Source organism: Peromyscus californicus, unplaced genomic scaffold, assembly GCF_007827085.1.
Source record: "Peromyscus californicus insignis strain IS unplaced genomic scaffold, ASM782708v3 Scaffold_9__1_contigs__length_137607984, whole genome shotgun sequence".
Lineage (NCBI taxonomy): Eukaryota > Metazoa > Chordata > Mammalia > Rodentia > Cricetidae > Peromyscus > Peromyscus californicus.
This window is the reverse complement of record NW_026294617.1, coordinates 104,684,924-104,702,712: the sequence shown is the minus strand read 5'-3', so window position 1 is coordinate 104,702,712 and position 17,789 is coordinate 104,684,924. Positions and strand designations below refer to the sequence as shown.

General features: G+C 39.2%; 1 protein-coding gene across 5 annotated transcripts; it reads left to right on the top strand.

Annotated features, from left to right (window-relative positions):
• Window positions 1–151: 151 nt before the first annotated feature.
• Larp7 (La ribonucleoprotein 7, transcriptional regulator) lies at window positions 152–16,735 on the top strand. 5 transcript variants are annotated; one of them, XM_052731109.1, is made up of 13 exons: window positions 152–308; window positions 5,646–5,833; window positions 6,112–6,212; window positions 6,292–6,375; window positions 6,478–6,642; window positions 6,740–6,833; window positions 6,908–7,264; window positions 7,345–7,492; window positions 9,069–9,220; window positions 9,760–9,881; window positions 11,883–12,042; window positions 12,218–12,309; window positions 16,402–16,735. In XM_052731109.1, the coding sequence occupies exons 2-13, from the start codon at window positions 5,647–5,649 to the stop codon at window positions 16,480–16,482; spliced, it is 1,743 nt and encodes a 580-aa protein (XP_052587069.1). In that variant the 5' UTR covers window positions 152–308; window position 5,646; the 3' UTR covers window positions 16,483–16,735. The 5 variants fall into 5 exon arrangements, 4 of the variants coding, with proteins under 4 accessions (XP_052587069.1, XP_052587070.1, XP_052587071.1 ...); XM_052731110.1 differs by lacking the exon at window positions 152–308 and adding an exon at window positions 366–646; XM_052731111.1 differs by lacking the exon at window positions 152–308 and adding an exon at window positions 1,846–5,190 and having other exon boundaries at window positions 9,763–9,881.
• Window positions 16,736–17,789: the final 1,054 nt, after the last annotated feature.

The window sequence follows — 17,789 nt, the reverse complement described above, 5'->3', positions numbered from 1 at the left end:
TCATCAACCAGGGACGGTGCCGCTGAGGCCCCACCCACCCACCCACCGCCGCCGTTCGCCAACCACCAATGGAATTCCACATCGAAGCGCGCTCCCCGCCTGGCTCCGCCCCCTTCGATCCCGCCCCCCGAGAGGCGCCGCCTATGACGTCACACGGAAGCCGCGGCTCGGACCCTGCTTTCCACAGCGGGCTGAGACGAAGCGCGTCGCTCGTCGGATGACGCGAATTTACGCCGACTCGAAGGCTTGGGGGACAGAAAGCGTGGAAGAAGGCAGTCGCTGAGCGTGGATTTGGGGACGCGAGCAGAGTAAGTCGCAGATGGCCTCTTGCAGAGCCGCTCAGACCCGGCGAAGTGTAAACTCTGAGTCCGGTCTCCTGAGGTCCACCTTCCTAGCTGTGGTCCGACCCACCCCGCCCCCCTCACCGCCAGTCCGTTGGCTTGGCTACTCTGTGCGCACGCGCAGTTCTCTGGCCGCGCTTGCAGTTCCACTCTTAGGACAGAGGGGGCGAGCCGAGCTTAGTGTTGGGAGTTTGGGGGCACGCCCGGCTTCTGGGAGGGTGTCCTTGCGGAAGTGCAGTTGCTGAGTGGAGCTGTGGGAGCTAGGCAGGTTGGGGATGAGCTTCGCCTTCCAAAGGACAGCAGTTGTGAGGACTCGCATTCTAAAATTGTCTTTTCTTTTGCAAGCCGTTCGTCCTTTTAGCCTCCTATAGAAAATACGTTTTAAGAAGGAGCTAACAATAAGTGATGAGTATTAAGTTCCGAGTGCGTTTATGAGGAGCTAAGGAAAATTAAGAGTGGACAGTTCGCTGAGACTGGAAGCCCTCAAGAAGACTACATTTAGTAGTCCTTCGAAGCAGGGCGGTGGTGGGAAGTCGAATGGGTTTATAAAGGGTATTTACACTAGAAGGTTCTTCGGGAGCAAAGATCCAGGCCACTAAGTGCTTTGCTACCTTTCAATATTGTCTTGCCATGACCAAACTTTGGTTCTCAATCTTTTGGGTACACTTCTTTTTGTTCATAACCTGAAAAATGTCATGGCCAAGTTTCTTTGGAAATTTTACATGGACCCACGGAAACATTTTGCGTATGATTTTACAAGCAAAAGCTGTGACTTTGAAATTGGGAAAAAAATTTTTTACTTTACATCTAGTATAGTTCACTACCAGATTATCTATGACATTCACTGTCTTTGAACAACGTTACAACTTTGTAACTTGTAGAAAAGCGTAAAAGATGGAAATCGTGTTTGCCCGAATAAGACGTAATTAGTTATTGCCCTGACCAATGTCTGTTAACATTCATTTCAACTTTCTATGGCATACTGATCTGGTCTTTGCTCCTTTAAATGGATTTGTAGCACTTAGTTTTGCCATATTCATTTTGTATTTGTACAAGCATGATTTTACCTTTTCTTTAAAATTTATCTTCTAGCCATCTCATGGATTCCTAAGATTTCTTGAAATTCACCTGAAGTGTCATGGACTTCAGATAAAGAATTCCTCGATCAGGATATAATATGAATAGTGACAAACTGTAGAAGCTTCTACTAAAAGATAGGCAATATAACATTCAAACATATCAATGGTTTGCTTACCTAGCTAGGTTTGACTAAATTCCATAACCTTTTGTCCTCCTTTTAAAAAGTTGCCGGGCGGTGGTGGCGCACGCCTTTAATCCCAGCACTTGGGAGGCAGAGGCAGGCGGATCTTTGTGAGTTCAAGGCCAGCCTGGTCTAGATGAGCGAGATCCAGGAAAGGCGCAAAGCTGCACAGAGAAACCCTGTCTCGAAAAACCTAAAAAAAAAAAAAAAAAAAAAAGTTGAAAGAAACTACATAGTAGGATTGTAAAGATTTAGAACAGTGTATATAAAGTGACTGGCATTGTTTCACAGTATTTTTTTATTCTTTGTTCCAAGACCATGTTTGTTTGTTTGTTTGTGGAAAGGGTGTTTCTAGCTGTCCTGGAACTTGCTCTGAAGAGCAGGTTGGCTTTGGACTCAGAGATCCACCTCCTGAGTGCTAGGATTAAAGTTGTGTGTCACCACGCCCATTTAGCAGTATTTTAATACTTAGGACACCACAGGAAAAATGATAAGGAATTACTAATGTTGCAAGTTGAGAAATAAACTTCACAAACCATATCAATGTTATGGGCAGGTGACACATAGCCTTCTGTAAAGGATAGATGACTTCTAGAGCATGCTATAAACTTATCATATTCTAATGACAATTGTGGAAAACACTAAAGGGGGATGAGAGCCATTTCAAAGATCAAATTGGTAGGATTTAGTGACCAGTTGGTAAAGAATAACATGGCTACGTATTATGTTCTCCAGAGCAGCTGGTTTTGTTTTGAGAATCTTTTTTTAACTTAAGTATATATGTGTCTGAATGTATGCATGTGTACCACATGCCCACAGAGGTCAGAAGAATGATTTGGATCCCCTAGAACTAGAGTTATAGGAGCTTGTGAGCTTTGACTTCTAGGAACTGAACCTGTGTCCTCATGAGCAGTGAGTGTTCCTAACCACTATGCTATCTCTGCAGACCTCTCCACCGCAGCATTTTTAAGTGTTGAAATTACATTTTTTCTAATTAATCTTCACAGTAACTCTATTATATAGATAAGATTTGTATCCACATTTTATGAACCACAGAGATGAGGAAACTTACTCAAAGCACATACAGGCTTGCTTGATCAAATTTGTGGGTTACAGTGTTAGTGAGGGTAAATGGGCTTTGGAAGGAAAGGATAAATTTCCTTTGGAATGTTATTATAGAACCCTGGGAAATTACAAATAGCATTGAGAGTATAGCAAGGACTGAGGAGTAGTTCAGTGGTTGGATATTGGCCTAGGATATGGAAGACCGTCAGCATGAGGGAGACAGACAGAAGAGGGTGAAGTGTAGGGTCTCTGTAACCCAGGTATTGCCATGTCACTAACTGGTCTCTTCAGGCCCAGTGTAAGGAGGCTAAATTGTTCTATAGTTTATGTGACTTTCTGTTTAATCTGTATCATGTTCTAAATTGAAGATGTATTTTATCATTCTGAGCTGGAATATGCTAAGCTACAAAAGTAACCCTTAAGAGAAACAGGAAGGAGGGCCTGTAAGCTAAGAGAGTGGACTGATAACTGTGGCATTCTGTGGTTGTTCTTATTTATTTATTTATTTATTTATTTATTTATTTATTATGCATTGTTGTTTTGCCTGTGTAAGGGTGTCTGTCCCCTGGAACTGGAGTTACAGTCTTGAGCTGCCATGTGGGTGCTGGGAATTGAGCCAGGGTCCAGTGGAAGAACAGTCAGTGCTCTTAACCGCTAGGCCATCTCTCCAGCCCCACATTCTGTGTTTCTACTCTTCTGTCTACCCTGCTTTAGATCTAGTAGATGTAGATAGTGTGGCTATAGAGATTCCAGTATGCCTTATTTAGATCAGTGCTTCTCAACCTTCCTAATGCTGCGACCCTTTAATGCAGTTTCTCATGATGTGGTAACCTCAACCATAAAACTATTTTGTTGCAATTTCATAACTAATTTTGCTACTGTTCTGAATTGTAATGTAAACTTCTGTTTGATATGGGACCTGGAATAGGTCTCGACCCACAGGTTGAGAACCACTGCCTTGGACTGTTGGCTTTAATGGAAGAGAACTGTATAGTTTGAAGTCTGCCCTTTCTAAGTAACTGTTAGCAGTAGAGCCTGCTGTGTGATTGTTGTAGTCTATGTTTATATTTATACCTTACCGCCTTAGAAAAGAATTTGAAATGCTTAATGCCATATTTTCGTGATACAAACAAGGCTGGCTTCAGACTCACAGAGGTCTACTTGCCAGTACCTCATGAGTGCTGGGATTTAGATGTATACAACCATGCCCAGCTCTGGGTACTTTTAAATATATCTAACCACTTCACAAATATGTAGTGACCAAATTGAAGCCTCTGCCTCTCTATATTTAGATTATAGTGGGGTAGATAGACAGCTCTTAATTCCAGAGAGTGATGAGCATAGAAAGAAAAGTTTGGAGTATAGTTTACTTTGACATCAAGGGTACTATTTTAGGTTGGATGAAAGAAAAGGCCTCTTTGAGACAGTGACATTCACAGATCTGGGTGAATATTAAACTATACAGGTGTTGGGGAAAGAGACAGCAGAAAGAACAAAGGCCTGCAGACAGAAATGGCTTTAGCATATTTAAGGAACTTAGGGGTGGACATGTTATAAGCTTGCTGAAAGAGTTGTGGAAGATAAAGTTGGAGAAATGTGTCCAGGTCAGATTATATAGGACCTAGTAAACCACTGTAAGGTCTTTGGACTCTGTGCTGAATGTGTTAAGTCTTTGGGAGTGTTTGTACAAAGAATTGTCCTGATTTACATATTTCAGTGATTATTAGCCTATGCAGAAAATGGATTATAAGAAAGCAGTAGTAGAAGCAAGTAAACTATTAAGGAAGATCTTGGATAGTTAAGTGAGACGTGATAATAACTTGGAGTTGAGTGGTTTATTAGAATGAGAAGTGTTAATGTTCAGGCTATATTTTAAAGCCAGTGCTAGTACAACTGCTAATGAATTGACTGTACAGTGGGAGGAATTGAGACTACTTTCTAATCTTACTCTCTGCCTTGTAGTTGGTATTTCTCAATGTGATAAAAATCTGTTAAAATTTTAGAACTTGGGGCAGGAGAGATGGCTCAGAGGTTACGAGCACTGCTTGTTCTTCCAGAGGTCCTGGGTTCAATTCCCAGCAACTACATGGTGGTTCACAACCATCTGTATTGAGATCTGGTGCCCTCTTCTGGCTTGCGGGCATATATGCAGACAGAACACTGTATACACAATAAATAAATCTTTAAAAAATAAATTTAGAATTCTGTTTTTATCATGTTAAGTTTAAGATACCCTCTAAATGAACAAATGGAGATGTCAAGTACAATTGACTATTGGAATGTGGAACTAATGAGAGAATATGGTTTGTGAGGTATATATATAGCCCAATACTGATTAGCAGGACCCTCAGAAAGGTTGAGTCAAGAACAGAGGCCAAGATCCAAGATATGAGTCTAGTCATAGACAACGTATTAAGGTAAAACACAGTAGAAGAAACTAGAAGAGGGAAACTCTTTAAAACTTTATGAAGAAAAGATCTACAATGAAGGAATTTGTGACTGTAAGTGCTGCTGGGAGGTCAGGTAAGCACTGGGCTCAAGCAGACATTGAGCTCTAGTAATAGAGTTCCACTAGAATGGTAGGAATGAAATCTATGAGGCCCCTGGTTATCCACCTTACTGTTTTGCCAGATGTTGTATACTTGTATACAACATCTTTTTCTATGCTTTCTCTATACTTTCAAAATTGGTGCTTGACCAGCTTTATAACATGCTTTAAAAATGCCAAAAGTTGACTGGTTGAGCGAGATGCATCAAGGTCTTGCTCCTTGGAAACACATTTATTTCTGCTTTAAGTCTGGCAGCAGGAAGGCTCAGGCAACAGAGGCATACATTATATGCATATGTACATATACTTGTGAAGATGTATACTGTGTATACCATGTATATATAATATACACAGTGGGCCACTGAGTTCCTCTTGTCCAGAAAGGTTGTGGCTTCAAGGGTAATATGTACATTTCTATATTAACTTACAGAATGGAAACTGAAAATAAAAAAACTATGGAAGAAAGCACTGAGAAGAGAAAAGAAGAAAAAAAGAAACGCTCAAGGGTTAAACAGGTGCTTGCAGATATTGCCAAGCAGGTAGACTTCTGGTTTGGGGATGCAAACCTTCACAAGGACAGGTTTCTTCGCGAGCAAATTGAAAAATCTAGAGATGGATGTAAGTTTCCTTCCTCTTAAACTCCCATTTCTTTTTTTTTTAGGGGGGCTAGAGAGATGGACCTGGGTTCAATTGCAAGCACTCACATAACAAACACTTCATAACTGTCCAATTCCAAGGGACCAATGCACATTAAGAAAATTACTATGGGTATCCATGTTTATGGGGCCAGTGCCTGCCTGCATTTTATTTAAAATCACAAGCAGAGATTGCTCAGTAACACAAACACACACCACTTTTAAAAGCTAACATCTTACCACCTTCTGCATTTCAACTAGATGTGGACATCTCTCTTCTGGTATCTTTTAACAAAATGAAGAAGTTAACCACTGATGGGAAGCTAATAGCAAGAGCATTGAAAAGCTCATCTGTGGTAGAGGTAAAGTTTTTTCATTACAAATTAATCACACCAAATTAATTATTAACTGTACTTTTAAACCTCAATTTTTTCTTTAAAGTTGGACTTAGAGGGAACCAAAATCCGGAGAAAAAAGCCCCTAGGTGAGAGGCCAAAGGATGAGGAGGAACGCACCGTGTATGTGGTAAGAAAATACACAAATTTGATTCTAGTTTCCATTTATTGATAAAATGTAGGAATTTAAAGAATGCTTAAACTGAGTTCATATCACTTTTGATTTATCCAGGAGTTACTCCCCAAAAATGTTACTCATAGCTGGATTGAAAGAGTATTTGGGAAATGTGGCAATGTGGTTTACATAAGTATTCCACATTACAAGTCTACAGGGGATCCCAAGGGATTTGCCTTTGTGGAGTTTGAAACGAAAGAACAAGCAGCAAAAGCCATTGAGGTACGGTCTGTGTGACCTTGGGAAAAAAAAAAGAGAAAACACGGGATTAGTATGAATACATTTTTTCTTGCAATCATTTTTTGATGCTGTTTTTCAGTTTCTTAACAACCCACCCGAAGAAGCACCAAGAAAACCTGGCATATTTCCCAAGACAGTTAAAAACAAACCCATCCCTTCCTTAAGAGTAGCTGGTGAGTACCTAAGACACAGGAGGTACATACTGAATTCATAGAGAAATAAACATTTTCCAACATTGTTGTTACAGAAGAGAAGAAAAAGAAGAAGAAGAAGAAAGGCAGACTAAAGAAGGAAGACAGTGTGCAGGCCAAAGAGTTAAGTATAGACACCGGTAGCACGGATGTGTGCAAAGCTAAGAGACCAAGGACGGCCTCCGAAGAAGGCTCTGAAGCAGAGATTCCTGACGTTCCAAAGCAACCTGCAAAGAAAAAGAGGAAACGAGACAAGGTCGAGGCATCCGTCTTACCTGAAGTCAGAACAGGGAAGAGGGAGCGAAGCAGCGCTGAGGACGAAGACTGCCTCCCCCCCAGGCCAAAAACCAAGAAAAGGACTCAGAAGGATGGCCTTAGCGAAGCTGCTTCTGAAGTCTCCAAGGAAAGCAGAGGTACTGTGTTAGGATTAGATAGTGCAGACTTTTTAGCTGTTTCCCAACCACAACTTGTCTTAAGAGAATGTTTTTTCTAGACTTAGAATTCTGCTCTACAGAAGAGGAGAAAGAGACTGGAGACACAAAAGGTGACTCACTCCTGAAAGTGAAGAGGAAGCATAAGAAAAAACATAAGGAGAGACATAAAATGGGAGAAGAGGTTATACCGTTGAGAGTGTTGTCCAAGTAAGTACGTCCGTTCTCCGTGGCAGTCAGTCCATCACCATTGCTAAAGTGCAATTCCAATCTCTAGTCAACAGAGTTGCATATTAGCAACAGTGATGGCTTACAGTCCATTTGCAGTAGAAAGTGAAGATAAGCAGGAGCCACCACACTGAAACATGGAGCACTTATTTTTATAAACTTACAGCAAGTGCCTCCATGTTAAAGAAAGGAGGCCCCTTCAACAGGTATCAGCGAAATTCTTAAGAGGCCCGAGAATGGAAAAGGAAAACTCACCATCACCAAAACATGGAAGCACTTACTTTCTTAGTTCCAAAGCAAGTACATCCACGTTTAAGTGATGGGGAACCCAGTCTTTATAGTTGCCAAGTTCTGCTTCTTAACCTGCAACATTTTTAAATTAAGAAGAGCATGCCGAATGGTTTGAGACACCTCCACTCAAACATGGAAGCACTTACTTTTGTCTGACACAGCAGGTGTCCCCATGTTAAAGCAGAGGGGACTCCTTCATACTTAGTAGTTGTTAGCTTATCCACTCCAGGTGTACACTGAATTCACTTCTACTAAAACATGGAAGCACTTACTCTTTTTACGTGACACAGAAAGCACTCCCATGTTAAAGTGGAAGGGAACCCACCCAGAAGGCAACTTGTTTAAAAAGACAGGCACAACCAGAGAGAAAAGAAACGACACAGGTCACAGAGATAGCTTACCTTTGTGAGCTGGCCCCAAAGAATCTCCTTCTCTGCTTGGAGGGTGAAAGCCAGTGACTTCCGAACACTTCTATTTATACTACTCCTAACTCCTGAATTCCTTTTGGCTTTCTATCTCAGAGAATCATTACAAGAGCCTTTGTTATTTTAATGCATCAGCTCTCAGGGAAAGTAGGTCCTGGGGATCCTGGGTAGCTCTGGATTTTTTTTTTTTTTTTGAAGTAAACAGATGTCAATGTTAACTGCTAAAACCATTACCACAAGATATCCTTCTCTTTAAAAAAAAATCTCCTATCTGCTTGTTTGATGGCATAGATTAGGGTAACAATGAGCACTCCCACAGAGCCAGGAGAGGCATTGTGCTGCTCTCTGGAGGAGCCTTGGCTGTTTGAAGAGACATCTACATGGTAAATGGATGTAAATAAATAAATTGCTTCCATGGGGTGTTTTTTTTCTTCTTAGAAATTCCTTTTGATTTAAGTAAATCCTAAGGAATGTTATCTCTCAAATTGGAAGCAATTTAACAAATCTTTGAATTTTAGTCTCTCACTTGTCTCCACAGTTGCCTAATTTAGTGAATGTTACTTTGAGGAAGTAACTCAAAATTTTGCTTTTACAATTAAAAAATTTTAAAAACACATTAGGAACTTAACTGGAAGATTAAAGCATTTTACCTGAATGTTAATGAAAAAGAACTTTATTTGTATGTTTACTAGATAGATTTACGGCCTAAAAACTAAGTAAGTGTATGCTTTTAAAAGAAAGGAAAGTTGGAAAGACTGGGAATTTCTATCTTTAGTTCAACTTCGGGTTTCTCCTTGAGTCATCTTGTCACTCTTTCAGTCGCTCAGTTTTTTGTTTTACAGAACTGAGTGGATGGATTTGAAAAAAGAGTACTTGGCGCTGCAGAAAGCCAGCATGGCTTCTCTGAAAAAAACGATATCTCAGATAAAATTGGAGTCAGAAATGGAAACAGACTGTGCCGCGGCTGCTGAGTCTGGAGTGAATAATGGGAAAGGTGAGGCTCACTACACAGCATTAATGTCGGGATGCACTGGAGACTCTGGTTAAAGAAAAGAAGAAATTGCAGTGTTGATATTCAACAGTAGACCTTTAACAGCCTGCTTACCCTCTTCATTACCACGAGTTTCCTCATGACTGCCTGGACATGGCAGTAAAGACTGCAGTTTCAGTGGAAGATGAACCCTGAACACGAACATATTAAAGAATTGGTCTTATTGATAGTAACATTAGTAAAGATTGTTTAGTTAGAAATTTATTTATTTAATTCATCTATTTATTTTACATCCCAGCCACAGCCTCCCCAACCCCGTTCCCCTTTATTCGAGTTTTATTCTTTTGTTCAGGACAATAATGCTTTTATTTCATGTTAATTTCCAAATGGGCAGTGTAATGCATTAGTCTTAATTTAAAATGCACAATTCTAAGCTATTTAAATTAGCCTGAGAAATCACTGCTGCTGTTGTAGGATAGTGCTCCTCATGTTAAATGTCAGGGGTGTGAAAGTGACCTCTGGCCTTTTCCTTCTCACATCAGCAGTTGGCCCTCCAGAGTGCTGCACCCAGGGGAAGGCCAGTGCACAAGGTCCACAGTTCGTGAACGGAGTTATTGTGAAGATCACGAGCACAGAGCCTCTACCTGGCAGGAAGCAAGTCAGGGTAATGTTTATGATCCCTGTGTGAAACGTTTTTAAAATAATATGGAAAACAAAACAAGTCTAGTTAGAATTTGTACCTCTCTGATAAACTACTTGTAGAGTTTGAATCCATGGTAACTCTGATAACTCTTGATTCTTCAGGAAATGAGAGGCCCATCGAACAGTCTGACTGCCTTTTCTTACTGAGTCACTAATAGCTGGCTGCTGTGTAGTTCAGAGAAGAAGAGTGCAGAGACTCTAAATTGCAGTTGGTGAAATAATATGTATTCAGTATTATGCTCTGAAAGAGTTTTTTCAGTTGTAAGAGTTCTAAAAAGACATTTGGTGCCATCATTTTTTAAAAATGTATTTCATAATATACTTGCTCAGTGATTATTTGAAAGTTGTAACCACCTGCTGTATTTATGGATTTATATTCATCAACCAGGACTAAGATTTCCAAATGATCATTCCTTTTGTTGTTTTTCTGAGACAAGTTTTTTGTTGTAGCACAGGCTGTCTTAACTCATTATTTGGCCCAGGCCAGATACTCTGCTGTTTCTACTTCCCAGCCTAGCCACTTTATTTCATACTGTATAAAATAAATTACTTTTTCGCATCTTAGGACATTTAATACTATACATTATGTTGTTACATTATTTTCTATAGAACTGTACCAATTACATTTTTTAATTGAAAAATACAGTGAAATAGTTTTTTTGTTTTTTTTTTCCTGTAATCTGTGTGTGCTCTTATTACTGATTACCAGACAGATATGTCATTATATGAATTTTACATGAGTAGATTAGCCTGACTTTATAGTGGATATAATATAGTAAATATCTTTTGAACTGTGGTACTCTAAACTATCTTAGCACTACCAGAGAATACATCACAATTTCATCAACTTAATACAGATTGATCTCTTACTATGTATCCTAGTTCATCTGATTAACTAGATAAAACCTTTGAGGACTTCTCAGGTACAATTCTCTCCAGTTCTTTTTATTTCACTAAGGGTGTTCTTTTATCACAGTATATTGTGTGCTAAGGGTGAGTTAAGACTAGTTTCTGTCGTCCAAAAACTTGCAAATCCCTATTATCCTTTACTGTTAACTAATAAACTTTTTATTCTACAATGAAATAATATTTTCAGATTCAATTCCTTCTATGGCTCTGGAAAGTCATTACATTAAAATAATTTGAGTTCCTGTGTCTAGAAAATTCTGGTCTAAACTAGAGTTTCTTTCCAGTTGGAAATCTATTTATTTCTTTGGCTTTAATGAATGAAATTTGACAACTGAGTTTACTGTAACATTCCTGCATAAATGCATTATGTTCTGTAGAGAACCTGCTGTGAGAAAAAAATAGATTAAGAATGCAAGAATCTTCTTAATTAGTCTTCACAGTGGGGCATTATAGGTAAAACTGTCCCCCTTGTTGGGGACCTCAGCTTGCTTAGAAGGGGTTACTTATCAAAAGGGTTACTTAGAAAGGGTTACTTAGGTATTTTATCGAAAACTGAGAGCTGTCAGCTGTGTTCCAGTAAATCTACCCAAGAACCCTAAGATTCCTGTTGGTTTTTGTAAAATGTTGAAAGATGGTTCCATGTGCTCTAAGTCAAACATGGTATTGTATAGGTGAGTGAAAATAAACTTCTCAAGCCCTTTCTTTTTAATCTTTCTTGTACTAGCCTACAGCCAGGTTGCTGGGAGAAGGGTCATTTATATTCCCCTCTACAAACCTTGCCTTTAGCTGGTCCCCATGTAAGTTCATCTTTTAAGGATAGACTTCCAAGAGAGTGAGGGAAAATAATTTTTGATGAGTTGTTAGATTGCTTCTCATTTTTGTCCAAATCTTTTTTTAAGAGTTTTTCTGTGTATTTTAGAAGTGTTTTATGTATTTACCCATCAACTACAGAGTAGCTTATTGATGTAATACATTTGACAACCTTTGTGGGTACATTCATTTATTGTGAGACATCTTGTGTGTTGATTTTAAGTCTTTATACTTTACCATGTAGGATATTTTGGCCACAATCTCAGAAGTTGTTTACGTTGATTTGCTAGAAGGAGATACTGAATGCCATGCCCGGTTCAAAACTCCCGAGGATGCTCAGGCGGTAATGAATGCACAGACTGAAATTAGAAAGAAGCACTGTTGGAACCTCGAGGTCCTTTCTGGTAAACCTAATTTGTTTTTTTTTTTTTAATAAACAGTTGTTATTGTAGGTAATTTTTCTATTTGTTCTTCGTTGGACTAATGGAAGTAGCTTTCTTCCTCCCAAACATTCTCTGCTGGTGAGATTAGAATGTATATCCTTATATTCATTGATCAGAGCTATTGTTTGTTTTTAAGGTGATCACGAGCAGAGGTACTGGCAGAAGATTTTGGTAGATAGACAGGCCAAACTTAATCAACCTCGGGAGAAGAAAAGAGGCACGGAGAAGGTAAGGACAGAGTTAAATGCATCTTCTGACAGCAATAAATGAGGACACCTTTTCACTTTGGCTTTCCTGTTAGAGTACTGTTTCAAACTGAGAAAGAATACAGATTCTCCTGGCTTCAAAATGGGTGAAATTAAAATCGTTCACTCACAGGCATCCATAATTGTAATTTAGAGTTTTCTGTGCTTTGAAGCAGTAGTGCATGTTAAACAGACTCAGTCTTGATTTGGAGCTGCTGTGTTTTGTAGTTTGGGCATGATTCCCTTAGAAAGATGGTTTTTTGCAGATAGGATTGAGAGACTTAATGTATCAGGTTCCCAGTGACAATGAGAATTATTACTATTGTTGTTATTAAAACTTATTATTTTTCTGATAATCAGTAAGTGGTACAAGCAAACCAAAATAATTAAAACAAACTCATTCAACAATTTTATTTCTATGATATTCATATAACTTCTCACCAAGAATGCCATTTATTCTTTGAAAACAGATTTTTACCCTTTTAAATATTGTTTAGGCAAAATGCTTCGAACAACCTGTTAAGAACTTTGAAAGCCCTGACTCAAATGTTTTGTGCTTATTGGCTTGGTGTATGTTTCATCAGTGCTCCTTTGGCATTTATGATGATTGACAGGGATGTTTGCGACTATTGCTCTTTGTGAATTTTTTTTTTCTTGAATGGAGCCTGATCTTGCTGAGATGGGGAGGCCCCCTTCCTTTCTCAAGGCTCTTTCTAGTCTTGGAGGTGTTAATTTCAAAGCTTGTTTGAGATGGTAAGATGTTAAAGTCAGTAATCCAGAACAGATAAATGAACTGTAATCAGGCCAGTAATATTTGTTCTTCTAATTGGTGTGAAGTTTTGTTTAAATTGTCTATACTTTTTTTAACTAGTAATTACAACAATTTATTTTTTGTTTTAGAAATTTATCAAGATTCATCTTGGTCTCAGGCAAAGAAATAAACATTTCCAGGGTATTTTATAAAATTAAACTAGAACAACAACAATTTACATTCCTCATTGTCCAGTTTTCACATGCTTCGTTATCAGGGTTGTTGTTGTTATGATCCAGGTAGGAACAGCTGAAGCCAGCAGATTTCATGGAGTGAAATGCAATGGATCTTCCACACCAAGTAAATGGTGTTGGAAGTTTGTTTGAAGAAAATGAACCTCAGCTAACTTGTTTGCCAATCTCACTTGTCCTTGTTGTTGTTTTCTGGTGCTGGAAGAGATTAAGTAAGTGCTCCACTGCTGAGCTATCTGCTGGAGCTTGCTAATACTCTCTGAATGTGTTAGCCCCTTTCCTGCAAGTAGAATAATAGTCATGGATAACAAATCCCCTTATTCTTCCTTAGCTTGCTATAAACATTACCAGTGCGGCACAGAAAACTAAACCAGGTAGCTTTACATTCACTTGAGAGTTCAGAAGCACAGCCTTCTAGGCTAAAGGAATGGGAGGTAGATGTATGGAAACCAAGGGCAGAATTTCAGTGATTCTGGCATGATTCCTTCCTGATGCAACAGCTCAGTTTCCACAGTAGAGACTGGTGCGCCCTGAGTGGAGAAAACCACTTAAAACCTCACAGTTCTTCTTCGTTTCATGCTATGCGGTAGGACACATTGTCTGGACCGCATCCCTGTTCAGTTTTAGGACTGAAAGTAGAAAAGTAAATCAGTGCAGAGTATGTTTACTCTACAGAGAGATTTACATGTGAAAATGAGGCACATGGAAATGAGCTCTCACAGGATTGGGAACTTAAGGAAGGATCTGCCAAAGGGGAGTCAGGATAAGTCAGGAATCAAAACCAAGGCCTTACAGTGCCATTCTCAGCCCCAAAATAAAGCTTTTATTTCTTCTCTTCAGTTGTTTAAATATTCTGTGATTTTTTAAATTATATTTTTAGATTTCATGTGGATGTGCATGTACCACAGCATGCATTTGGTAATTAAAGGACAGCTTGCTAGAATCAGTTCTCACCCTCTACCATGTGGGTCCTAATGATGGAACTGTGGTTATCAGGCTTTGAAGAAAGTGCCTTTACCCCTAAAGGATCTCTCACCACCCATGGTTTTGTTTTTGTTTTTTAAGATATTTGCCTTTGTTTTTAATCAAAATGGTCTTTTTTTTGTAATGATAGTTTTTTTATTTAATTTTTTTTTTTCATTTTACACACCAATTTTACATACCCTGTTCCCTCTTCCTCCCCCTCCCCCACTTTCCCCATCCTACCCCCATCCCCTGGCAGGGGTAAGACTTCCCTTGGGTAGTCAACACAGCCTGGCATACCCAGTTAGGGCAGGGACAAGCCCCTCCCCTTGGATCAAGGTTGAGTGAGGCATTCTGTCTTAGGGAATGGGCTCTAAAAAGCCAGTTTGTATACCTGGGGTAAGTCCTGGTCTCATTGCCAGGGGACCCACAAACACATCAAGCCATGCAACTGTCACCCATATTTAGAGGGCCTAGTGTGGTCCCATGCAGGCTCCCCAGCTGTCAGTCTAGAGTCTGTGAGTTCCCAATAGCTTGGATGAGCTTCGAAATGGCCTTTTCAGTGAAAATTTCTGGTGTGTTTCCCAGTAAAGGCAGAATTCCTACTTGTGAACAACATCATTGGTGTGCTGGGGAATCTTGAATTTTACTCTTGTCACTTGTAAAGAGTGTTTTATTTTAATTATGTTATGACCTCCTATCAATCATAAATGACACAAGATTTGATTCGTGGACTGATTGATTTAGACAAGGTCTCTGGTATCTCATGCTCACCTCAAGCTCACTGTATAGCTGAGAAAGACATTGCAGTTCTGATCACCCAGCCCTTACCACCTGAGTACTGCACTTGTAGGTTGGCCCCTCCACCTAAGCTTATGTGGTGTTTAGATGTCAAACCTGGGCCCTTGTATATTCTAGACAAGAACTCTACCAACTCAGCTACATCCCTAGCTCTAGAGCCTATATTTTTAAGAGAAAAAATAAAACTAAGCTATAATTTTTCTGTTAAGGAAGCTGGTACAATAGTTTGTACCTGCAATCCCAGCTACTCAGAAGACAGAAGAGTGACCTTCAGACTACCCGGGGTTACAGAGACCCACTGCAGAAAAGCAGCAGCAACTGCTTTGGGAGTGTTTCAATCTGTTGTCTTCTGTGTTTCAAAAAAATCTTCTTCCTTTAAAGTATATATATATATATATATATATATACATTATTTTATATAATATATAATATAGTACATTTTTCTTTAATAAAGACGGGTCTTAATAGTAGATTATTTGAAATCATAATTTTTCATTTGTAAAGCAAAATTTAAACCTTTTAGGAGATGTAATAAGCACAAAAGAGTTGTAACATTAGCTGAGTGTAGTAATGCATGCTTTTACTCCCAGCACTTGGGAGTTCAGGGCTAGGCTGGTTGGTCTCCATAGTGAGTTCCAGGACAGCCAAGTCTACACAGAGAAACCCTGTAAGACTTGGTCTCAAAAATAAATGAATAAACTGGGCATGGTGGCGTATGCCTTTTTTCCTAGTACTCTCTGAGTTTGAGGCCAGCCTGATCTATTGATCGAGTTCCAGGACAGCCAGGATCCCACTGTGTTTCTCAGGTTGGCCTTGAACTCACAGAGATCCACCTGCCTCTGCCTTTGGAGTGCTGGGACTAAAGGCAAGCGTTAGCATTCCTGGCCAGTAAGCAGTTTTTAAAGCAAACCTGAGTAATACACAGCCTAGAGGTATCGAATCTCACTCATACCATTTCGTCTTAGGAATTAATAAGCAAGTCCAGACGGTATACAATATAATGCTAAATTGTGAGTCTTCAATGAGGAGTGACAGATATTTCAATTGAAAGATTTTGAGTTATGCACTGTAATTGGAGGAAGAGAGGTTTCAGAGATTTCAGATCTATTTCATGAAAAACTCCAGTTCTCTGTAAAACATAATGATCCCATTTGTCTTTCTACCCCCGGCTTTTAAAAACCACGTCATTCAGTCTAATATTGTAAGACTTCATGGTTGGGACTGTTTTTTGTTTTGTTTTGTTTTGTTTTGTTTTGTTTTCATTTTGGAGTGTCCAAGACATTCTAATTTCTTACTTTTTTCCCTATAGTTAATCACCAAAGCTGAGAAGATTAGACTGGCCAAGACTCAACAAGCCAGTCAGCACATTCGGTTCTCTGAGTATGATTGAGAAGGACGGCAGCTCCCTTTGGGTTTCCCTTTCTGGAGCGTTCTTAGAATGCTAGGACTGCTTGATGGATGTTCTACTGAGTTCTACATTAAAAAAAACAAAAAGAAACCTTTGTTCCTCAATGTGTAAATAAGACTTTTCTTAAAAACAAATGAATTATATGTCACAGTTTTTTTTTTCAATGAAGCTCTTACTTGTTGAAATTATGCAGGTCAACTTAATGATTTCATAAATAAATGGGTTTTGAAAATTATTGTTTTGTTTTTATTTACAAAATCAACATGATTACAAAAATAAAAGTGCATGGATGGATACCAGCTGCAAAGTAACTAACTTGCTTTTCCCTTCCCATATCTTTTCTTTTTGATACAAGCAGATATGGTAAATATTCCATTCTTTTTCTTTTTCTCATCTTTCCTTCCTTTGAGCAACAGACTATCAGTATCAACTGTTTCTTATTAAAATGTTGAATTTTAAAAGCATTGAATTTTTTTTTTGAATAATAAACATTTTATTTTGGTTAGATGATGTGCCAGGTACTATGAGCTTGGACAGAGTCTAGGAATCGACCTTAAGGAAAACTGAAGTCTGTTATGTTTTCCAGAAATGTACACAACTTAAGTAATTGAGTTGTTTCCAGAAGTTTGCATATAGCAGCTATGAAGGAATGGCATCTTAGACTCCATCAGAATCTCCTGAAAGTTATCTCTGTGCCTTGGGGCAATATACCATTTCTGCTCCCACTGGCTTTGACCCACTGCCACCAGAGTAGCAGTTTCTGTGTACTGTGTGAGGCCTGTAGTCAGGCATCTTCACTTCTGTGACCCACAGGGAGGGACACTGGCCGAGGAAAAACAGTTGATCACTGCCAAATAGAAGTACCCTGGCAAGTTGCCTGTCCTTTTTCCTCCATGGGGTGATATATATACATGCATGCACTCACGGCAACCAAAAACCTGTAAATAGTTGTTACACCCTATAGCTAAAGGAGCTCTAGTAAATAAGAATTGAACATTTAGGGGTGGGTGTGGTAGAAGTAGAGGCTGGTGGATCTCTGTAGGTTCAAGACTAGCCTAATCGTAGAGTTCCAGGACAGCCATGGTTATATAGACTGTCTCAAAAAGTAATTAACATTTACTATAGAGCATCGTTAGATGTTGCTGTAGCACTTGAGAAATACTAGTCGACAAAGCAAGGTTTTTCATTTTTCATGAAACCTATATTGTTTTTGTTTTGGTTTTTCAAGACAGGGTGTCTCCGTGTAGTTTTGGTGCATGTCCTGGATCTCAGTAGACCAGGCTGGCCTC